Source organism: Panthera pardus, unplaced genomic scaffold (genome assembly GCF_024362965.1).
Source record: "Panthera pardus isolate Hobbes unplaced genomic scaffold, ASM2436296v1 HiC_scaffold_8, whole genome shotgun sequence".
Lineage (NCBI taxonomy): Eukaryota > Metazoa > Chordata > Mammalia > Carnivora > Felidae > Panthera > Panthera pardus.
In genome coordinates, this window is record NW_026527013.1 from 13,941,947 (window position 1) to 13,958,606 (window position 16,660).

A 16,660-nucleotide genomic window follows, 5' to 3' on the forward strand; every position below is an offset into this window, starting at 1 on the left:
AGGAATATTGAGTGCTCAAAATACACCAGGTTCTGTGCTTGGCATCCACGACTGCCTTTGGGAGTGAATGCAGTGGTTTGGACTCATCCGCCAGATGAGGAAACCAAGACTTGGAGAAGTCAAGAGAATTAAGAGCACAGAACCATGGGCTCTGCTGCTTAGTACCAAGCATTTCTCCACTTTACCCTTAATGCTCCAGTGGCTCCCAATGGAACCCCAGGAACGATAATGGAGGAACCATCAGCCATTGGCACGCCCTCCAAAGTCTCTAAGAACTACGTCACCCAGGGGTGCCTGGGAGGCTCAGTTGGTTAAGCATCTGACTTTGGCTCAGGTCATGATCTCACAGTTCACGAGTTTGAGCCCAGCATCAGGCTCTGGGCTGACAGCTCAGAGCCTGGAGCCTGCTTCAGATTCCGTGTCTCCCTCTCTCTCTGCCCCTTCCCCACTCACACTCGATCTTTCTCTTTCAAAAATAAATAAACATTAAAAATTTTTTATTAAAAAAAAGCAAAACTACTTGACCCAAGGAATTTGAAGCTGGTTGGTCCAATGGGATGGCCCCTGGGTGTGCACTCCACCTGGCCAGCTCATTGCAGAAGGTCTAGCTCTATGATGGGAACAGTGACTCTAGTCTGCTCCTCATCCCCTATATGGCTTTGGACATGTCTTACCCTTCTCAGTGTGCTCACATCATAAAACAGGGATAATAATGGCATTTACACAAAAGCTGGGCCCTGGACCAATGACAAATAGCATCATCATGGAAGTAATTATTATTATTTTTTTTAATGTTTAGTTTTGAGAGAGAGAGAAAAAGGGAGTGGGGGGGGCAGAGAGACAGAGGGAGACACAGAACCTGAAGCAGGCACCAGGCTCTGAGCTGTCAGCCCAGAGCCCGATGCAGGGTCTTGAACTCATGAACCGCGAGATTAAGGCCTGAGCCAAAAGTCATACGCTTAACCGACTGAGCCCCCCAGGCACCCCTGGAAATCATTATTAATGAGTTTACAACAGTTTATATATATAATCCCTTTCTGTCACATCTTTATGTTGTTTGCAGTTTATGTGTTTTTAAACCACACTGGGGGGCGCCTGGGGGGCTCAGTCGGTTAAGCGGCCGACTTCGGCTCAGGTCATGATCTCGCGGTCCGTGAGTTCAAGCCCCGCGTCGGACTCTGTGCTGACCGCTCGGAGCCTGGAGCCTGTTTCAGATTCTGTGTCTCCCTCTCTCTCTGACCCTCCGCCGTTCATGCTCTGTCTCCCTCTGTCTCAAAAATAAAATAAACGTTAAAAAAAAAAAATTTTAAACCACACTGGGATGAACACCATTAGTCAGCTATTGCTAATAGCTATTACTAATATGTGTATTAGTTATATACTGCTATATAACAAAATACTTCAAACTTAGTGGCTTAAAACAATAAACATTTATTATCTCACAGTGCCTGGGAGTCAGAAATTATCTCACAGTGCCCGGGAGTGATATGTTTTAACTGGTCCTCTGCTCAAGGTCTCATGAAGCTGCAATGGAGGTGTTGGCTGGACTACATCCTCATCCCGAGGCTCAACTGGAGAAGGATCCATATCCAAGCTTCTTGAGCCTGTTGGCAGAACTCATTTCCTGGTGGTTGTAGGACTATAGTCCCCATTTCCTTTCTGTCAGCTGGGGGCCACTCTCAGGTGCTAGCCACATGGCCTCCTCCATCTCAGTAAGAGAAAGCCTCCCTCTATTGAGAGGGAGAATTCTGAGTGTTGAATGCTGAACCCCTCTCATGGTTCAAATCCCTCTGATTTCCTCGTCTGCAACCAGTGAGTCAGGCCCACTCAGATTATCCCCATGTCTTAAAGTCAGTTGGCCCAATAACTTAATCACAGGAATGAGATCTGTCCCACTTCTAGTCCTGGGATGATATAGAATAAGAAATCTCGGGAACACCTTAAAATTTCTGCAGCCCCTAGCCCTAGGAGCCACATCTCTGCACACCTGTCCCACAGCCTCCTACAAACTCAGTTGTTCAGTCAGCAAATGAGCCTCAGGGATTCTGAAACATACTACTTTGCAGCAGACAGGATGCAAGCACTCATTAGGGCACTCACTTTGGAGAGAGCCCCTCTACGTGGTGGGGCAGCCAGCATGCAGCCTCAGGGTCCAATGCCTGCTTCACTGCCCCCTCAGCTGGGCATCTCAGAGCCAGCAAGTCTAGCTTGTAGGCCCTCAGGCCTCATCTGTGCATCGGGGAGGCTAACAGTCCTTCTTGGGACAGGGAGTAAAGACATCTGTTGTTGGGGATCCCCAAGACTACGCTCAGGTTTGATGATTGACTAGAAGGATCCACAGAACTCAGAAAAGCTGTTCTGTTCATGGCTATGGTTGATCACAGTGAAAGGACAGTCTAAAGTCCTCAAAGGAGGAGAATGCGTGAGGCAGAGCCCTGGAGAAACCAGGCACAAGCGTCCAGGTGCAGACCTGTCACAACCTTTGCGACAACACACACACACACAGTACTGCCAACCAGGGAAGCTCACCCGAGCCTCATTATCCAGAGTTTCTACTGGGGAGGAAGGCTGACCACCCATGTGCTTGACCTCAGTCTCCAGCCCCTCCATAGGTCAAGTTGATACCATTTGGCTAAAAGCCCCACCCTAAAGTATATTATTAGCATAGACTCTCTGGTGTGGCCCAAGGTCTTAAATAAACAGACACTTTTATCGGTCAGGACATCCCAAGAACTTAGACGTAGATGTGACCTGCCAGGAGCAGACCGAGGGCCAGTCCTTTCTTGGGAACGTGCAGGGCTTGGACAGCCTAGGTCTGCTGACTTACTTCTTTACTGATCTGTATCAGGTGGGTCTCCAAGTGTCCCCAAACCACCATTTTGCTTCATGGATCAGCTGTATTATCCTCACCGTGAGCAATGAAGAAGGTACGGCCTAGCATTACCTGGAAAGAGTTTATAGTGATGACCATGCAGACTCTTCCTCAAAGGTGGCCTGTGTGCTGGCTATACCTTCTGGAAAATGTTCAAAGTCAGTTAAAACACTTTCATGCTTAGGGGACTCTGATGGCTCCACAGCCGATCCCCTCCATGGTAATTTTCCTCCTTTCACCCATCCATCTGTCCACAAGCATTTATGATTACTCCTTTCTGTCCTCTGCCCAGTCAGGGAGGCTCCCTGAGGAGGACACACCAGGCCATAGAACAAAACTGATAACAGCCCAGAAGACTTCCCTCCTCTAAATGCCCACATGCAACAGAAAATCCAGGCTGACTCAGGCAAAAACAATTATTGGCTCAAAAGAGTGAAGAAATGATAGACCTGGGGCGGGGCACAGCTAGCTCCAGGAGCTGAATAGGATCACCGTGACTCAGTCTCTCTCTCAGCTCTGCTCTCTGGATGGCCTTCACTCTCAGGACCCTCTTCATAGAAACAAAGATAACCACAGCAGTACCAGGCCATCAGCCCCAACTCAGCATCCTCTAGAGTAGAAGGGTATCTACTTCCTCTGGGTCCAGAAGTTTCAGGGAAGGCTTTGATTGGCTCGTTGTGGGTCACAGTGTGGAGCCAATCACTGTGGCCAGGGTGCTAGAACGCTCTGATTGGTCAGGCCTGGGTTGCAGATCCATCCCTGAAGGCTGGTGGGGAACCAGCCCTATCTGCATGGAAAGGAGTGGAGGTGAGTTCCACCAGGAGGAAAAACAGAGGACAGGCATTCAGGGACCTAATGGTACCACGCTGGGTGACTCCAGCCAGCCCTCACCCACGCCCCAGGAGCTCGTCCTTTAGGGATGACATGAGATGGAGGCATGCAAAGGATGCTTCATCAAAGTGCTCAGGAGATGTGAGTGCCTCCCTCTCCCCCCGCCCCCCATACACACACACACACACACACACACACACACACACAGCTCATTCTATCATGCTCACTTCCAATTCACAGCCCACTGTGAGCTGTACCCTTCAAGGGCAAGGCAAGGCTGAGTCATTGCCTAGGACCAAGTACACAGGAGGCACTGATACCTGTTTTCATATGAAAGAATATCCATCCTAGCTGTCCTCTGAATGTATCACGTACTGCCCAGCCGGCACACCTTTGACATGCCATGCCAGTCCTGGGAGCACTCTTTATGCCTGCTAAAGGACTCCTGAGTCTTCAGGGACACTTCAATGCCCCTCATCCTGGACACCCTACCCCACCCACCCCATTCACACAATTGAGGCTAAAATGACCAAAGGAATGAACGTTCTAAACTTCACACTTCTGGCGATGGCATTCAAAGCCTCTCTCATTTCTGGCTATAACTTGCAGAGAGGTGTAGAATTGGCTGGGGGTCAGAGCATGGGCTCTGGAGGCAGGCTGACCTGGGCCTAATCCCGCCTATTGTTTCTTGGGTGATGGGACCCTGGACAGGAGCTGACTCTTTTCTGAGCCTCGATCTGCTCAGCTAATAATGGGCACAACCAAAAAATCCTTGGAGCAAAGGGAGAAGACACACTCAGCCGGACTCCACTGTTACTAAAAAACTAGTCTTCAAGACAGCATGGGACCCAGTGTGGGACCCACAAAGAGGACACAGAGACCCTCAGCATGGAGTAGGGGCCAGAAGACTCACGTGTGTGGTCAACTGATTTTTTTACAAAGCTGCCACAGTAACTCACTAGGGAAGAGAAGGTCTTCCCCACAGATGTTTCTGGAACAACTGGATAGCTATAGGGGAAAAAATGAACCTTAACTCCAACCTTACACTATATACAAATGTTCACTGAAAGTGAACTGTAGTCTCCATAGAAAAGTTGAAGCCATAAACCATTTAAAAGAAAGCCTAGGAGCGTCTGAGTGGCTCAGTCGGTTAAACATCCAACTCTTAATTTCAGCTTAGGTCATGATCTCACAGTTTGTGGGATCAAGCCCCACGTTGGGCTCTGTGCTGACAGGACAGAGCCTGCTTGGGATTCTCTCTCTCTCTCAAAATAAATAAATAGACGTTAAACAGAAAAAAAAAAAAAAAGCCTAAAAATATCCCTACAAACTAGATTTAGCAAATATTGACAAAAAGCACACAGAAAGGTAGAAAAAGCTGATAAATTGGACTTCATTAAAAATATCTGCTCTAAGAAAATGAAAAGTGAGCTACAGAATGGGGAAAATATTCATAATATACTACCTGACAAAGAACTTGCCTCCAGAATGTGTGAAAAATGGACACAGCATGAGGCCGCCGTGGGTACCCGGTGGACGAGTGCCATGACAGACGTGATCGCCACTTGGGAATGATGGCAGTGGTTACTCTCACAACCTCCGCCAGGAAGTCACCCTAGCCAGCCCACCATCCCACTGGCCACCCCTCAGGCCAGCTTCCCAACCTGAGGTCAGCAAGTCTGAGGAAAGGGGGGGGGGGTGTCCTACCTGGGACTCCAGTCCCCTGAGCCTGGCCAACCCACAGCCCTTACCCCAGCACCACTCACAGAGCCCCCCTCCTGTCTGAGTACAAAGTAGAAGCCTAAGGGGGCTGAATGGCGGAAAGGAGGGTTCAAGCCACCAACAGATCGGTGTCCACAGATCTGTGTCCACAGGCTTATAGAGCAAGGGCCTGGTGCAGGCAAGGTCAAGGCCTGATTGCTACCTTCTGCTGAGTGGCTGTGGCCAATGGCTTTCCCTCCTGGGCTGTAAGGGGACAGGTGCAGGACAGATCCTTAACGGTGATCTATTCCCAGAGATCTCCTTTCCTGGAGGCAGGATGAAGCCTTGAGAAGGGTCTCAGGTGCTGCATTGACAGAGGACTGAACACTGGCTCTACCTGTTCTGGCTGTGATGGTACACAGCATTTAAAGGAGATGATCCTACAGCCTCAGATTGGGAGAAAAACTAAACAAAATCAAGAGGAGCTCCTGGAATCAACCCCAACCCCTCTCCATAGTCCCTGAGGCCCTGCAGGGTCCAGTTCTGCTGACCACACACTCTGCTCAACCCTGAACACATCAGGCTCACCCCTGCTCCAGGGCCTCTGCACTGGCCGCGCTGCTACCCAGACACGGGGCTGTCAGCGTGCAGCACAGCCAGACCCCTGTGGCCACTGAAGTCTCAGCACAGCACCCAGTTAGATCCTGCCAGGATCCCCATCTTCAGATGGGGCAACAGAGAGGACAGCAGTGGGGTAACCGGCACAGCTGGGTGTGAACTCCTGCGGAGTCCAGCTGGGTACCCTGAACACCTTGCCCCACTTCTCCAGGCCTCCATTTCCCCCTGTGTAAAGCAGGTCTGCTGTGGTCTGAGAGGAGACACCCCCAACTCTAGTCCTGCATGACCCTGGATGTGACACAGGCTGTCTCTGGCCCCGCCCCAAGTGACAGCAGAAGAAGGTACTGGAGCCAGCAGAGTGCGGGGTAGGAGGCTTTATTTCACAGAATGGGTAGGAGGGAGAACCTGGACAGAGGGCAGCAGGCGGGGTGGGTGGGTGGTGGTGCTTGGAGAGGGACTGGGTCAGGAAAGGGCTGCCCCCAGGCCTGTTGGGAAGGAGAAACTGAAGCCGGCCTCTGCTGAGACCAAACCCAAGGGGGTGGGGGTGGGAGTGGAAATTGGGTCTGGAGGAATGAGGGCCCCCTCCCCCCGGGCTGGATATGGAGCCCGGGCCCTGCCTCAATTTCCTCCTATAGGGCCATAGTCCCTCCTGGCTCACTAGGGCCACATGGCCCCCAAACCTCACTGCTCCCGCCCCAGAGGAGGGGGCTAGATCAGACAGGGCAGTTGACAGGGAGCCTGGGGAAGTCAGGGAGCGCGGGGTGGGGTCCACGGTGTGCGAAGGGGTGGTGGCCACCTGGGTGGTCAGTTCCTGGCAGCGATGACCACAGAGAGAGCCACGCCCCCCAGGGCAACGGCAGTCGCCCCAAACAGCCACTTCCATGGGATGGACTGTGGATAAAGGGGAGGGAAGAGAAGGCCGGAGGGTGGTCAAGACAGATACCCTGGTCTTCACCTACCAACACGGCCGAAAGAGGCCTCCCAGCAAACCATTGCTGGACAATGCCTTTCCTGCCTTCTGGCAAACTCCTACTCAAGCATCGAATCTCCCCTGTTCTGGAACACTTCCCCTTCCCCTCTGGAAGCACTATCATTCCCTGCCCTGAGCCCTCGAAATTGTGTTCCATCTCCTGCTCCAGCCCTGGCCACACAGGGCTGGGGCTTCTCTGTGTCTCCAGCATGGTCCAGCCCGGTTGACAAGGACATCAATCCTTGCAAAATGAAGAAACTCCTTCTGCGTGGTGTGCCCCACCCTTAGCCCCTACCCCTCCTCTGGGAGCATCCCTGTGCCTGCCAGCCCCAGCTCACCCAGGCACCCTTGCCAGGACACTTGGCAGGCAGCCGGCTGGGGTTGCCCAGCATTTTCCGGTACAGGGCGGTCTCTGTGCTCCGCTGAGCTGCGTGCTTCTTCACCAGTTTCGAGAGCTCTGCGTGGATCGTCTGCAAGAGGTGGGTGTCAATTGGGCTAAGAACATGCAACCTGACCATCTAACTGGACCATCATCTCTGATGCTCTGCCTTTCTGTGGCCCCTGGTCACTTTGGACTGGGTCCACTGGGACATGGAAGTCCCACCTGCCCCTCTCTGGGCATCAGCAAAGTAGGGGCCCCATCTCTATCCCCCTAGGTAACCAGTGGAGGAGGCAGAGCACAAGGTGGCCAGGAGAGAGGAAGATTCCAGGAGAAAAGCTGAAGACATTGACACGGCCCCGGTTAGTGGCACCCTTGGCCTCTGGGATCCCCGTGCGGGAGGGCTGAGCCCAGACCACCTATGCAGGAGTCGTGACGGTCTCAGCCAGCTGGCTGTGGCTCTTCAGCCACCGATCCCCTGTCACTCCCCAGGCTGGAACACCATAGGGAAAACCACAGCAAGAACAACAAGACTCCAGGATGACTTCCCAGATAGGCTGGCAGGACAAGTCCCAAGGGCATCTCCTGTCTGCTCACCTTGTTGGAAGGTTCCAGCTTCAGGGCTGCCCTCAGAATGGGGATGGCCTCACTGTACTCCCCTTGCTGGGCCAGCACCTGTGGGAGGAAATGGATGGCATCACTCCAGAACCACAACGGACCGTGGTCGTCTTCAAAAGACCCAGCCCTGCCAGGCTCCTGGCCACCCTGACTAGTCCCAAATCTATCACCAACAACCACCCCAGGGTTCCAGCCACCTTCACTCCCGAGCCCTCCGACTACATGAGCGCCCCACTAGGCGGTGTCATCCCAATCTGCTCCCACCCCTACATGTCAGTCTCAGCCTCTGCAGGAGACCTGGGTGTGGCCTCACCTCCTCCCTCGCCACCCTGGCTGGTTCAAGAAGCCAGGTGAATGTTTCCAAAGCTTTGGCTACAGTGGATGATTCAGAGCCAGCCAATGAGATCCAGCCTGAACAATGCTGGTGTCACTCAGAGACCAGATGCTAAGTGGGGAGGATGGAAGCCTTGGTCTTTTGAGGGGGTAAGAAGCAGCATCTTGGTCACGTTGAGAGGGAAACCCATAGCAGACAGGCACAGCATCCTCACAACATTGCTAATGCCTGGATCCAGCCATCCCTGAAGCCAAACACCCTGGCAGTTCCACAAGCTATTAATTCCTCCTCTTGCTTGAATCAGTTTGAGAACGTTTCTGTCACTACAACCAGCAGATACAAACATGCATGAGACCACATTAGCAGACAATCCCACTGCCCCCAAGAGGATTATAAACCTTTGAAAAATAGGGGCAGCATTTTCTTCCCAAGTTTCTACACAGAACTTTACACACAAGTGCTTTAAAAATGCTGGGTGGAGAAAGGCCCTGTTCATGCCTCTCATCAACAGGCTGGGTGATCCACCATTTGCTTGTATCTCAATTTCCTCCATTCACTGATAAAAGGTGCTGAACTCCCTGTCAACACACACATACGCACAGACACAGACACACACACAGACACACACACACACACACACACACACACATATACACAAGGGCAAGGATCAACAAAAATGGGGGCGAAAGCAATTACGGTCAAATCTTCACAGGCCAAATTCATCCCTACATTCCACAGCACTTACTGGGTACCCCCTGTGTACCTGGCCCTGTTTGCAGGGCTAGAGATTTCACACCAAGTGAGCCAGACAAAATCTCCAGCTTCTCTCAAGGGAGGTAACAGCCATGATGACACCTGTCAATGCTGACGACAACATGGAAAACATGAAGACAGGGCAGGGGGGCAGGGGTGTGTGGCCGGGAGAGCTTCCTGAGGAGATGACATCAAAGCAAAGACCTGAAGGGATCAGAGAGGGGCCCATGGGGGGGGCGGGGGGGATCTGGGGTATGCATGTCTCAGGCAGAGGGCATAAACTGTGCAAAGTCACTAGGGTGGGAGTAGACCTGGCCTGGGCAGGAACAGCGAGGAAGCTGAGCAGGATGAAGAGGAGAGGCAGAAGGCGATGGCAGGGGACCAGATGACTCAGAGCCCCAAGGGCTGCAGTGAGGACTTGGCTTTTATTCCGACAAAGATGGGAACCATGGAGGATTACATGCAAGGAGCAGTCACCAATAGGCTACCCCGCGGTGTCAGGGATAATAGGACCTAGGATTCAAGTCTGGCCTCAGTCAATGAATTACTGGGATTCAGGCCATACCAAAGCACCTGTCTAGGACTCAGGTTCCCCACTTGTACCCCAGAGAGCTTGGTTGGCTGATGCTTATGCCCATCTCAAATTCAGAGTCTGGAACCACTGTTCTGGGTGGGGGAACTAGCCTGCCCACCTGCGGCCTATGCCCATCTGCCCGTGGCTGGCGGTCCATCCATCTGCAGCCCACAGCTCACCTTGCCCTTGCGGAAGAGCGCCTTGATGTTGTCGGGCTGGTGCTCAAGCACGAGGCTGCAGGAGCGCAGCGCTGCACGATAGTGGTCCAGCTTCAGCTGGGAGGCTGCCAGGTTGTTCAGACATTTCACCTTCAGCTGCAGGAGCTGCTCCTCCTCCTCGAATGTCATGTCCACTGTGGGAGGATGGTGCTCAACCACGGCAGTGGTTACCACACTGCCAGGCCCCCACCACTGCCCATCTGCGGAGCGACGGCCGCCTTCCACTTCGGGGAAATGCGCCCCGTATGCTGTGTGACTCAGGCCAAGGCCCACTCCTTCTGTACCTCATGGCAGAGGAGCCTGGGTGGGGAGGGCCTCGGAGTATCCCCGTCACAGGAGACTGGGAAAGGGGGCTCTGAGTTCCCAGTGGCGGGGCCTCCATCATCTGATCCCCCAAGCCCAGCCCCTGCCATCTGTTCCATGAGTCCTCTGGTCTCAGTTTCCCTATTTCTAACATACACCAAGACCAGCGCCAACCTTAGGGCGCTATCAAGGAGTCTGTAAGATGGAGGCTAAGCAACGCAAAGGCCTAACACAGGGCACATGGATTGACACGGTCTACAGCCACCCACATTCCTACATACACCTGCGTCTGTAACATTCCACTGATCAGGGATACGCTGCAACTCCGGAGTGGACCCTAACCTAAAGATTAGGAATAGCTGAACATCTATCCATACTCTGGAATATTCTAGAACACTCAGAGTCTGAGGCCCACTGTGGCAGAGGGAAGTTTCTGGCACACTAGTGGATGCCTCTGCAGGGGAATGGCAAGATTTGACCTGGCAGTCACCTTTGGCGCTAGAGGTGATGGCCTTGATGGCGAGGTCGTAGGAATTGGCAGCCAACACGAAGTCGGCCCGCTGGTAGTGGGCATTGCCACACTCCCGCTTCCGGTTGGCCAGAGCCACACGCTCCTGCCCCGTGAGCATTTCCAGGTCGGGTCCATCCACGGCAGTCTTCAGGGTCACTTCCAGGCACAGGGCCGCGTGGGGGGGGATGTATGGGCTCCTGCTGGGGGATGGGGCAAGAGCAGCACTCAGACCCAGCGGCCACTATGAATGAACCTCAGACATGCCGGTTTAGCTAGGGAGCAGGGGGGGAAAGGGTTCAAGTCTTGGAGCTGGCCCCACCGTCACCCCCTCCTCAGTACACCGAAAGGGAAGTAACTTACCACCCATGAGCTACCTGACTTGGAGAGTAACTTCCCTTCCCTAAGTCTGTTTCTTTTATATAAAATTGGCAGGCAAAGGGGTCCCCCATGGGGACCCTGCTGGTGACAGGTTCTCACCTGCCCTGGGGGCCATAGCAGTACTTGGAATCAGCAGTGACCATAGCTGTCTCCCCCACATCCATGAGCGGAACGCTGAGATCCAGGGCCTGGGTGTGTAAGGGCAAGGGGTCAGGCAGGCTCAGGTGCAGAGCAGCAACGCCACGTTTGCTCTGGCCCCCCCATCTCCCGGCCCCCAAGCCCAGCCCCTGCCAGCCACCACCACCTCCCCTCCATCCCGCCTGGCCTCCTCTGCTCAACCCCAGGGCAGCTGCCAGTCCCCTCGCCCCTTCCCACCTGGATGACATCGCAGTCGCCCAGCGTGAACACCAGCTCTGGCTCTTCCTGCACCCGAGTGCCGTTCTCCAGCGAAGTCTGCAGCTGCACAGTGACTACCTGGCCTTTAGCTGGGCGACTTGAGCCGGGTGGGCCTGGGACCAGCGTCTTCTTCCTTAACAGCCCATTGCCTGCCGGGGACCAGGGACGAGCAACCTGTCACTAGGCGGCTTAGATGGGTGCCTGCTCCCTGAGCACCCCTCCCCCAGCACTCAGCTGAGCCTCAAACAGCTGCTCTGCCACTTACTGGGCAGGTGATTCCATGCCTCTGGAACTGTCCCTGGCTGGACACTGGGCATTAAAGGATTAACTTGAGGGGTGATGATAATGGCCTGTCTGACCATCATCTTAAGAAAATTAAGACTCGTCCAGGGCAAAGGGCTGAGAAAAGTTGTCCTGCCCAGCATTGTCAGGCTGGCGGGGATATCCAGTAAAGAGACTCTGGAGCCACCCCCATCTTCCTCCCCTGGTTCCAATCCAGCTCTTGACATTTGGGCCTCAATTTACCTCACCATGAAATGAGGTAGTCAGGGGGACCCCTGGAGACACCCAGTGAGCAGTTTGCTTGGTTAGCAGAGTGCCTGTGACGCCAGGCGTGTGTTCCTACCAAAGCACCACATCGCTAAATTTAAAAGTTAAACAGAGCCAGAGGGCCTATATGCAAAAGTGCCTGTGATGGCCCCAGAGCTCATGTTTTTCTCCATGCCCCAAGCAATCACAGGAATGGCCAAATGGTCACAGCCAACAGCTACTAAGCAGGCACGAGGCCGAGCACCCTTACAAACCACAATAAAGACACCCACTGACATCCCAAGACAACCACAGGCAATCGAGGGCTTACACCTGTGGGGCCTTGTCATACTGATACTACCTACAGTCACCCATATTCTGACATTTATCTGCGTTCCATAATATTCCACCAGTCTGGAATATACCACAACTCGAAATGTACCTTAGACTAAAAGTTAAGGGCAAGAAAGTATCGACTGGTATTCTGCAATATTCTAGAATGTTCCAAATTTCTGTGCTGCTCCTTGACTTGTACATGCCCTACATCCAGTCTCAGAACCAATGACCTAGGGGATCCCTAGGGATCCCTGTGTCTAGAAGTTTCTGGGCACTAATGGTGGGTGTCCTGGAAGGGTTACAACCAGGCACTGCCTCTCACCGGGGTAGACCCTGGGGAAATCAAGTACCCTCTGAAGGTCTCAGTTTCCTCGTACAGAAGCCCAAATACTGATCTCAGAAAGTGGCTGGCTCAAATATAAAAGGACAAAATCAGGTTTGCGTGCAGAAGGACAGCAGGGCAGCTCTTAATATCAGTAAAGAGCTTCCCAAATTCTAATATAGCCAGGGGGGCTGTGTGACCTTGGGCAGGCACCGCCACTTCTCTGAGCCTCGGTTTCCTCATTTGCAAAATGGGGATATGGTAGGAATTACATCACAGGGTTGTCGTGAGGATAAAATATGATAAAATAGGCCTGGCACGGAACCAGTGCTCAGTAAATATTACCTGGTGTTATTTTTAGAAGTAACAATGCTTTTATCGGCAATAAAGATAATATCAGTGACAATTCTGTATTATCGGTATCCGTGTTATTTAACACTCTTATTTTAACATTAGTGTCAACAGTGTAAAAATGATGTTTTACTAACATATTTATTAGCGGACACCGACATTATCGAATACGCTAGGTATCAGTCCCAGTAGCAAAAGGTTTTCTAGTTTCCAGAGTTGTTAGCATGAGGTGGGGCATATGGGTGGGTTCCCCTAGTTTCTTTCTTGCAGGACTTCTCTGAGCAGCTACAATGCTCATGCGTGCTATGAGCCAGACAGAAGCATGAACAAAATGGGACGTTCCGCAGATCCATCTGACCCATGGACACATTTTCAGGAGACAGGCACTTGCCAGACAAATGCCAAAAAAAGCAGCAGTGGGGGTTGGGAGCTGCCAGCGCCTGGTGTGCTGGCTGTGTGGCTCCGGGCAGGTGACTCAGCCCCTCTGAGCCTCTGTTAGCAGCTCTGGGAAACAGGGACATAACACCAGGTGCGTGTGCGTGTGTGCATGTGACAATGAAAAGGATTCTTAAACATGAAGTATCTCAACCAGTTGCCTGTGGCTGGCAATCACCGTGGTTACGTGTTTTATTTCAAACCTACTTCATAGCAGAGAAGGAAAAATGAGGCTCAGGGGAGAAGAGGGCCTAGGCCAAGGTCACTTCTGAACCTGAGCTGTCCAAGCCCTGTGGGTCAACCCAAGCCACCCCTGCTCCTTACCCAGGATGTCCAGCCACTCATCAGGGGCTGGGGCGGGCTCGGGCTCAGGCTCCATGGCGGCCAGGAATTCTCGGGCCAGGGCCCCAGGCTGCTCAGCCTCCTCCAGTGGAGGCTGCCCCACGTCTTCAAGTGGTGGCAGCTCACTCAGATCTTCCTCCTCCTCCTCCTCCTCCTCCTCCTCGCCCTCTGCGTCTTCCACCCCATCCAGCACCTCGAAGTCCTCAAGTGGTGGGACCCCAGCAGGCGGTGGGGCAGCGGGCTCAGGGCCCGCGGCAGAGGGCTCAGCACAGGATGCCATGCTGCTGGGGGGACGGGAATTGGCCCTGGTGGGGGGAATGGATGGGGTAAGAATCCCACCACCCAGCCCCTCAAATTCTCCTCTGCATCCATTCGCCACGCTGCCCAACACTTGCTGTGTGACTCAGGGGCTCCAGGCCTCAATTTCCTCATCTATAGTAGTGAGGAAAGAACCACCAAGCCGTGGACATCAATCAGTCCCAAACAATGTTAGCTATTATTACAGCTAATTATCTTTTAGTCTTTATAAATACCCAGAGAAGTAGGAAACATTCCCCTCCCCCATATTTTGCAGCAAAGGAAATTGAGGCCCAGAGGGGCAAAGTCATTTTACCCAAGGTCACAGAGCAAGGCAACTGCAGGGGCAGAATTTGAACCTGGGGCTTATCTGATTAAATGCCCAAAGGGGGTGCTGGGATTTTTTTAGGGCGACTGAAGTCTCAGGAAGTCTATTTTTAGAGCCCAAAGGGAATTGAGTCTTCACCAGGGCTCCCTACCTTCAGCTGCCCCTTCTCCTATGGGGAGCCACCTAGAAATCCCAAGCCTTCTCTTTCCATAACCTGAACCTAATACCACTCCCCCAACACCAAAGACCCTGGCCCAAACTCTTCCCTGGGAGCCCTTTCTCCTCTTCTCAAGCCTCCAGACCATTCTCAAAGTAGCCTCCTTTACAAGAGTGATCAAGACCCCCGTGGGATTCTACAGCCTCTTCCTTGGGCCATCAACTGTCCCCTTCCCCCAGGCCCCAAGCTCGGAGCTGGTAGAGCCCAGCCATCATTCTAACCCACAGCATCCTCTCCCTAACCCTCACCTGCCTGCTCCTTCCGGTCTTTGGCCCCATATTCTGAGACCCTCCCAGCCCCTACCCCCACAATCCCCTGCGCCCGCATAACTCGCCCTCCGCCCTCCCCCAACCACCGCCCCCAGCCCGGGCCAGCTACCCCCGCAGCCACTCAGTCGACCCGTAAACACCCTGATGTCCCCAGACGCCCCTCTCCGGATCGCATAACACTCTACGCCCTCTAGACGCCCCCGGCCCAGGCCTGGTTCTTCGTCAACCTCCCACCCAGGGCCCCAACGCTTCATGCCTCTTTGACGCCACCAGTGTGGGGCCCCCGACCCCTCGCACCCCTCGGGGGCCCAGGCCCTGCACTTCTCTGGCAGCAGCGCCCCCACCCACTCCCTTCAGCCCCATTCGGTCCCCACCCCCGGTTGCCCCCGCTCGGCCGCGCCCCCTCTAGCACTCCGACCCTCCGCTCCCCCCGCAACCGGTTCGCCTCCCCCCGCGGCCTTTGGCCCCGCCCATCGGCCCCAGCCCCCGCCGCCCCAGCACCCAGACCAGCCCAGGCCTGGGTAGCGCCCCCAGCCGGGGCAACCCTGCCGGCGCCCCGGGACACGTGCCTCCGGCTCCGGGACCCCCGCCTGGGGTCCTGCGCCCCCCTCCCCGCCCCCAGCCGCGGCTGCCGCGCCTCGGGAACCAGGCTCGGGCGCCCGGCCCCGCCCCCACCACGCCCATTGGTCGCCGCTGCTGCGACTGCAGCACCCATTGGCTCCAGCGCACATCCGTCTTGGGAGAAAGCACCACCCTCTTCCTGCTTGTTTCCGCGGGGCGTTCTTAAAGGGGCAGAGACTGCCGCGCCACCCCGGACGGGGGCGGGGGCGGGGGCGAGAACCAGGACGGGGAAGAGGACCGGGGCGGGGGCAGGGGCGGGGGTAGCAGGCGGAGGGTCTACAGACCCAAGTCTGTTCGCCAATACGCGCCGGGCTGCCTAGCGGGAATCTACTCCCGTCTGAGCTTCATCTTGCTCATCTGCAAAATGGGGATAAACATCCCCATCCGCGCACTCTCACCTTGGGGGATTTGGGGAGGACAGCCTTAAAAGGTATTGCCTTAAAAAGCTCAGTCTTGACCATCAGGGCAGCTCTGGGACTGCTGGATAACCCACCCTGTAGCCCTAGTTACGGACGTGGTCCCAAGGTCCTGAAGGGGAGCGATCACCCAAGAGCACACAGAATCCCCGCCCCACCCTCGCGTGGTCTGTGTAATCCCCTGAAGGTTGCCTTTTGCATACAGAAGGAATTCAATTAGTGGCTAGGTGAGCGACTGAGCAACCAGGTCCGCTGGAAGGAGTTTCTCCTCCCTGCACCCTCTGCTAGAGGGTGATAAGGTACCCATGGCTTTGGGAGAAGGTGGCAGTGTCGATTAGATGGATTTCGATGGATCTTGGTTTTTTTTGGGGGGGGGGGGGCGCTTACTCTTCCTTCACTCTATTTTATTTCCTTCCCGGGGTTTACTCATTTACGGAACGATCTTACATCTTTTGCTTCCCTCCTCTTATCCTGCTTTGCTCCATTCTGGAAAGAATTTTGCCTGTTTTGTCCCCACCGCATCCATGAATACCTAGCACCTATGGGAGTTCAATTGATGAATGAATAATTGAATGAATGAATGAATGAATGAATCACTGGCTATTGGAGGTAGCTAACACTGGAGGAGGTAACTGGCTTTTGGAGGTAACTAAGGTCAGATTGTAGCTCCTTGCAGGTCACCTCCTACAGGAAGCTTTCCCTGACCTCCCCAAGGCAAGGCCTGGTTGGCTGTCCTCTTAGC

At 54.0% G+C, this 16,660-nt stretch overlaps 1 protein-coding gene across 4 annotated transcripts; it reads right to left on the minus strand.

The window, feature by feature from the left end:
• Positions 1-1,411: 1,411 nt before the first annotated feature.
• Positions 1,412-15,569, minus strand: FKBP8 (FKBP prolyl isomerase 8). 4 transcript variants are annotated; one of them, XM_053897279.1, is made up of 9 exons: positions 15,451-15,569; positions 13,753-14,075; positions 11,436-11,605; positions 11,160-11,248; positions 10,662-10,882; positions 9,830-10,002; positions 7,969-8,046; positions 7,331-7,462; positions 1,412-3,659 (listed from the first exon to the last, which is right to left on the minus strand). In XM_053897279.1, exons 2-9 carry the CDS (start codon positions 14,048-14,050, stop codon positions 3,555-3,557), a joined length of 1,266 nt encoding a protein of 421 aa, XP_053753254.1. In that variant the 5' UTR covers positions 14,051-14,075; positions 15,451-15,569; the 3' UTR covers positions 1,412-3,554. The 4 variants fall into 4 exon arrangements, with proteins under 4 accessions (XP_053753254.1, XP_019271923.1, XP_019271925.1 ...); XM_019416378.2 differs by lacking the exon at positions 15,451-15,569 and having other exon boundaries at positions 10,662-10,879; XM_019416380.2 differs by lacking the exons at positions 1,412-3,659; positions 15,451-15,569 and adding an exon at positions 6,382-6,913 and having other exon boundaries at positions 10,662-10,879.
• Between the last annotated feature and the right edge of the window lie 1,091 nt (positions 15,570-16,660).

Coding starts and splice junctions, on each gene's coding strand:
- FKBP8 (XM_053897279.1), bottom strand. CDS start 14,050: ATGGCATCCTGTGCTGAGCCCTCTGCCGCGGGCCCTGAGCCCGCTGCC. Junction 10,883..11,159: donor TGCTATGGCCCCCAGGGCAG/GTGAGAACCTGT, acceptor CCCATCCCCCAG/CAGGAGCCCATACATCCCCC. Junction 8,047..9,829: donor CGCTCTTCCGCAAGGGCAAG/GTGAGCTGTGGG, acceptor TTCCTCCCACAG/GTGCTGGCCCAGCAAGGGGA.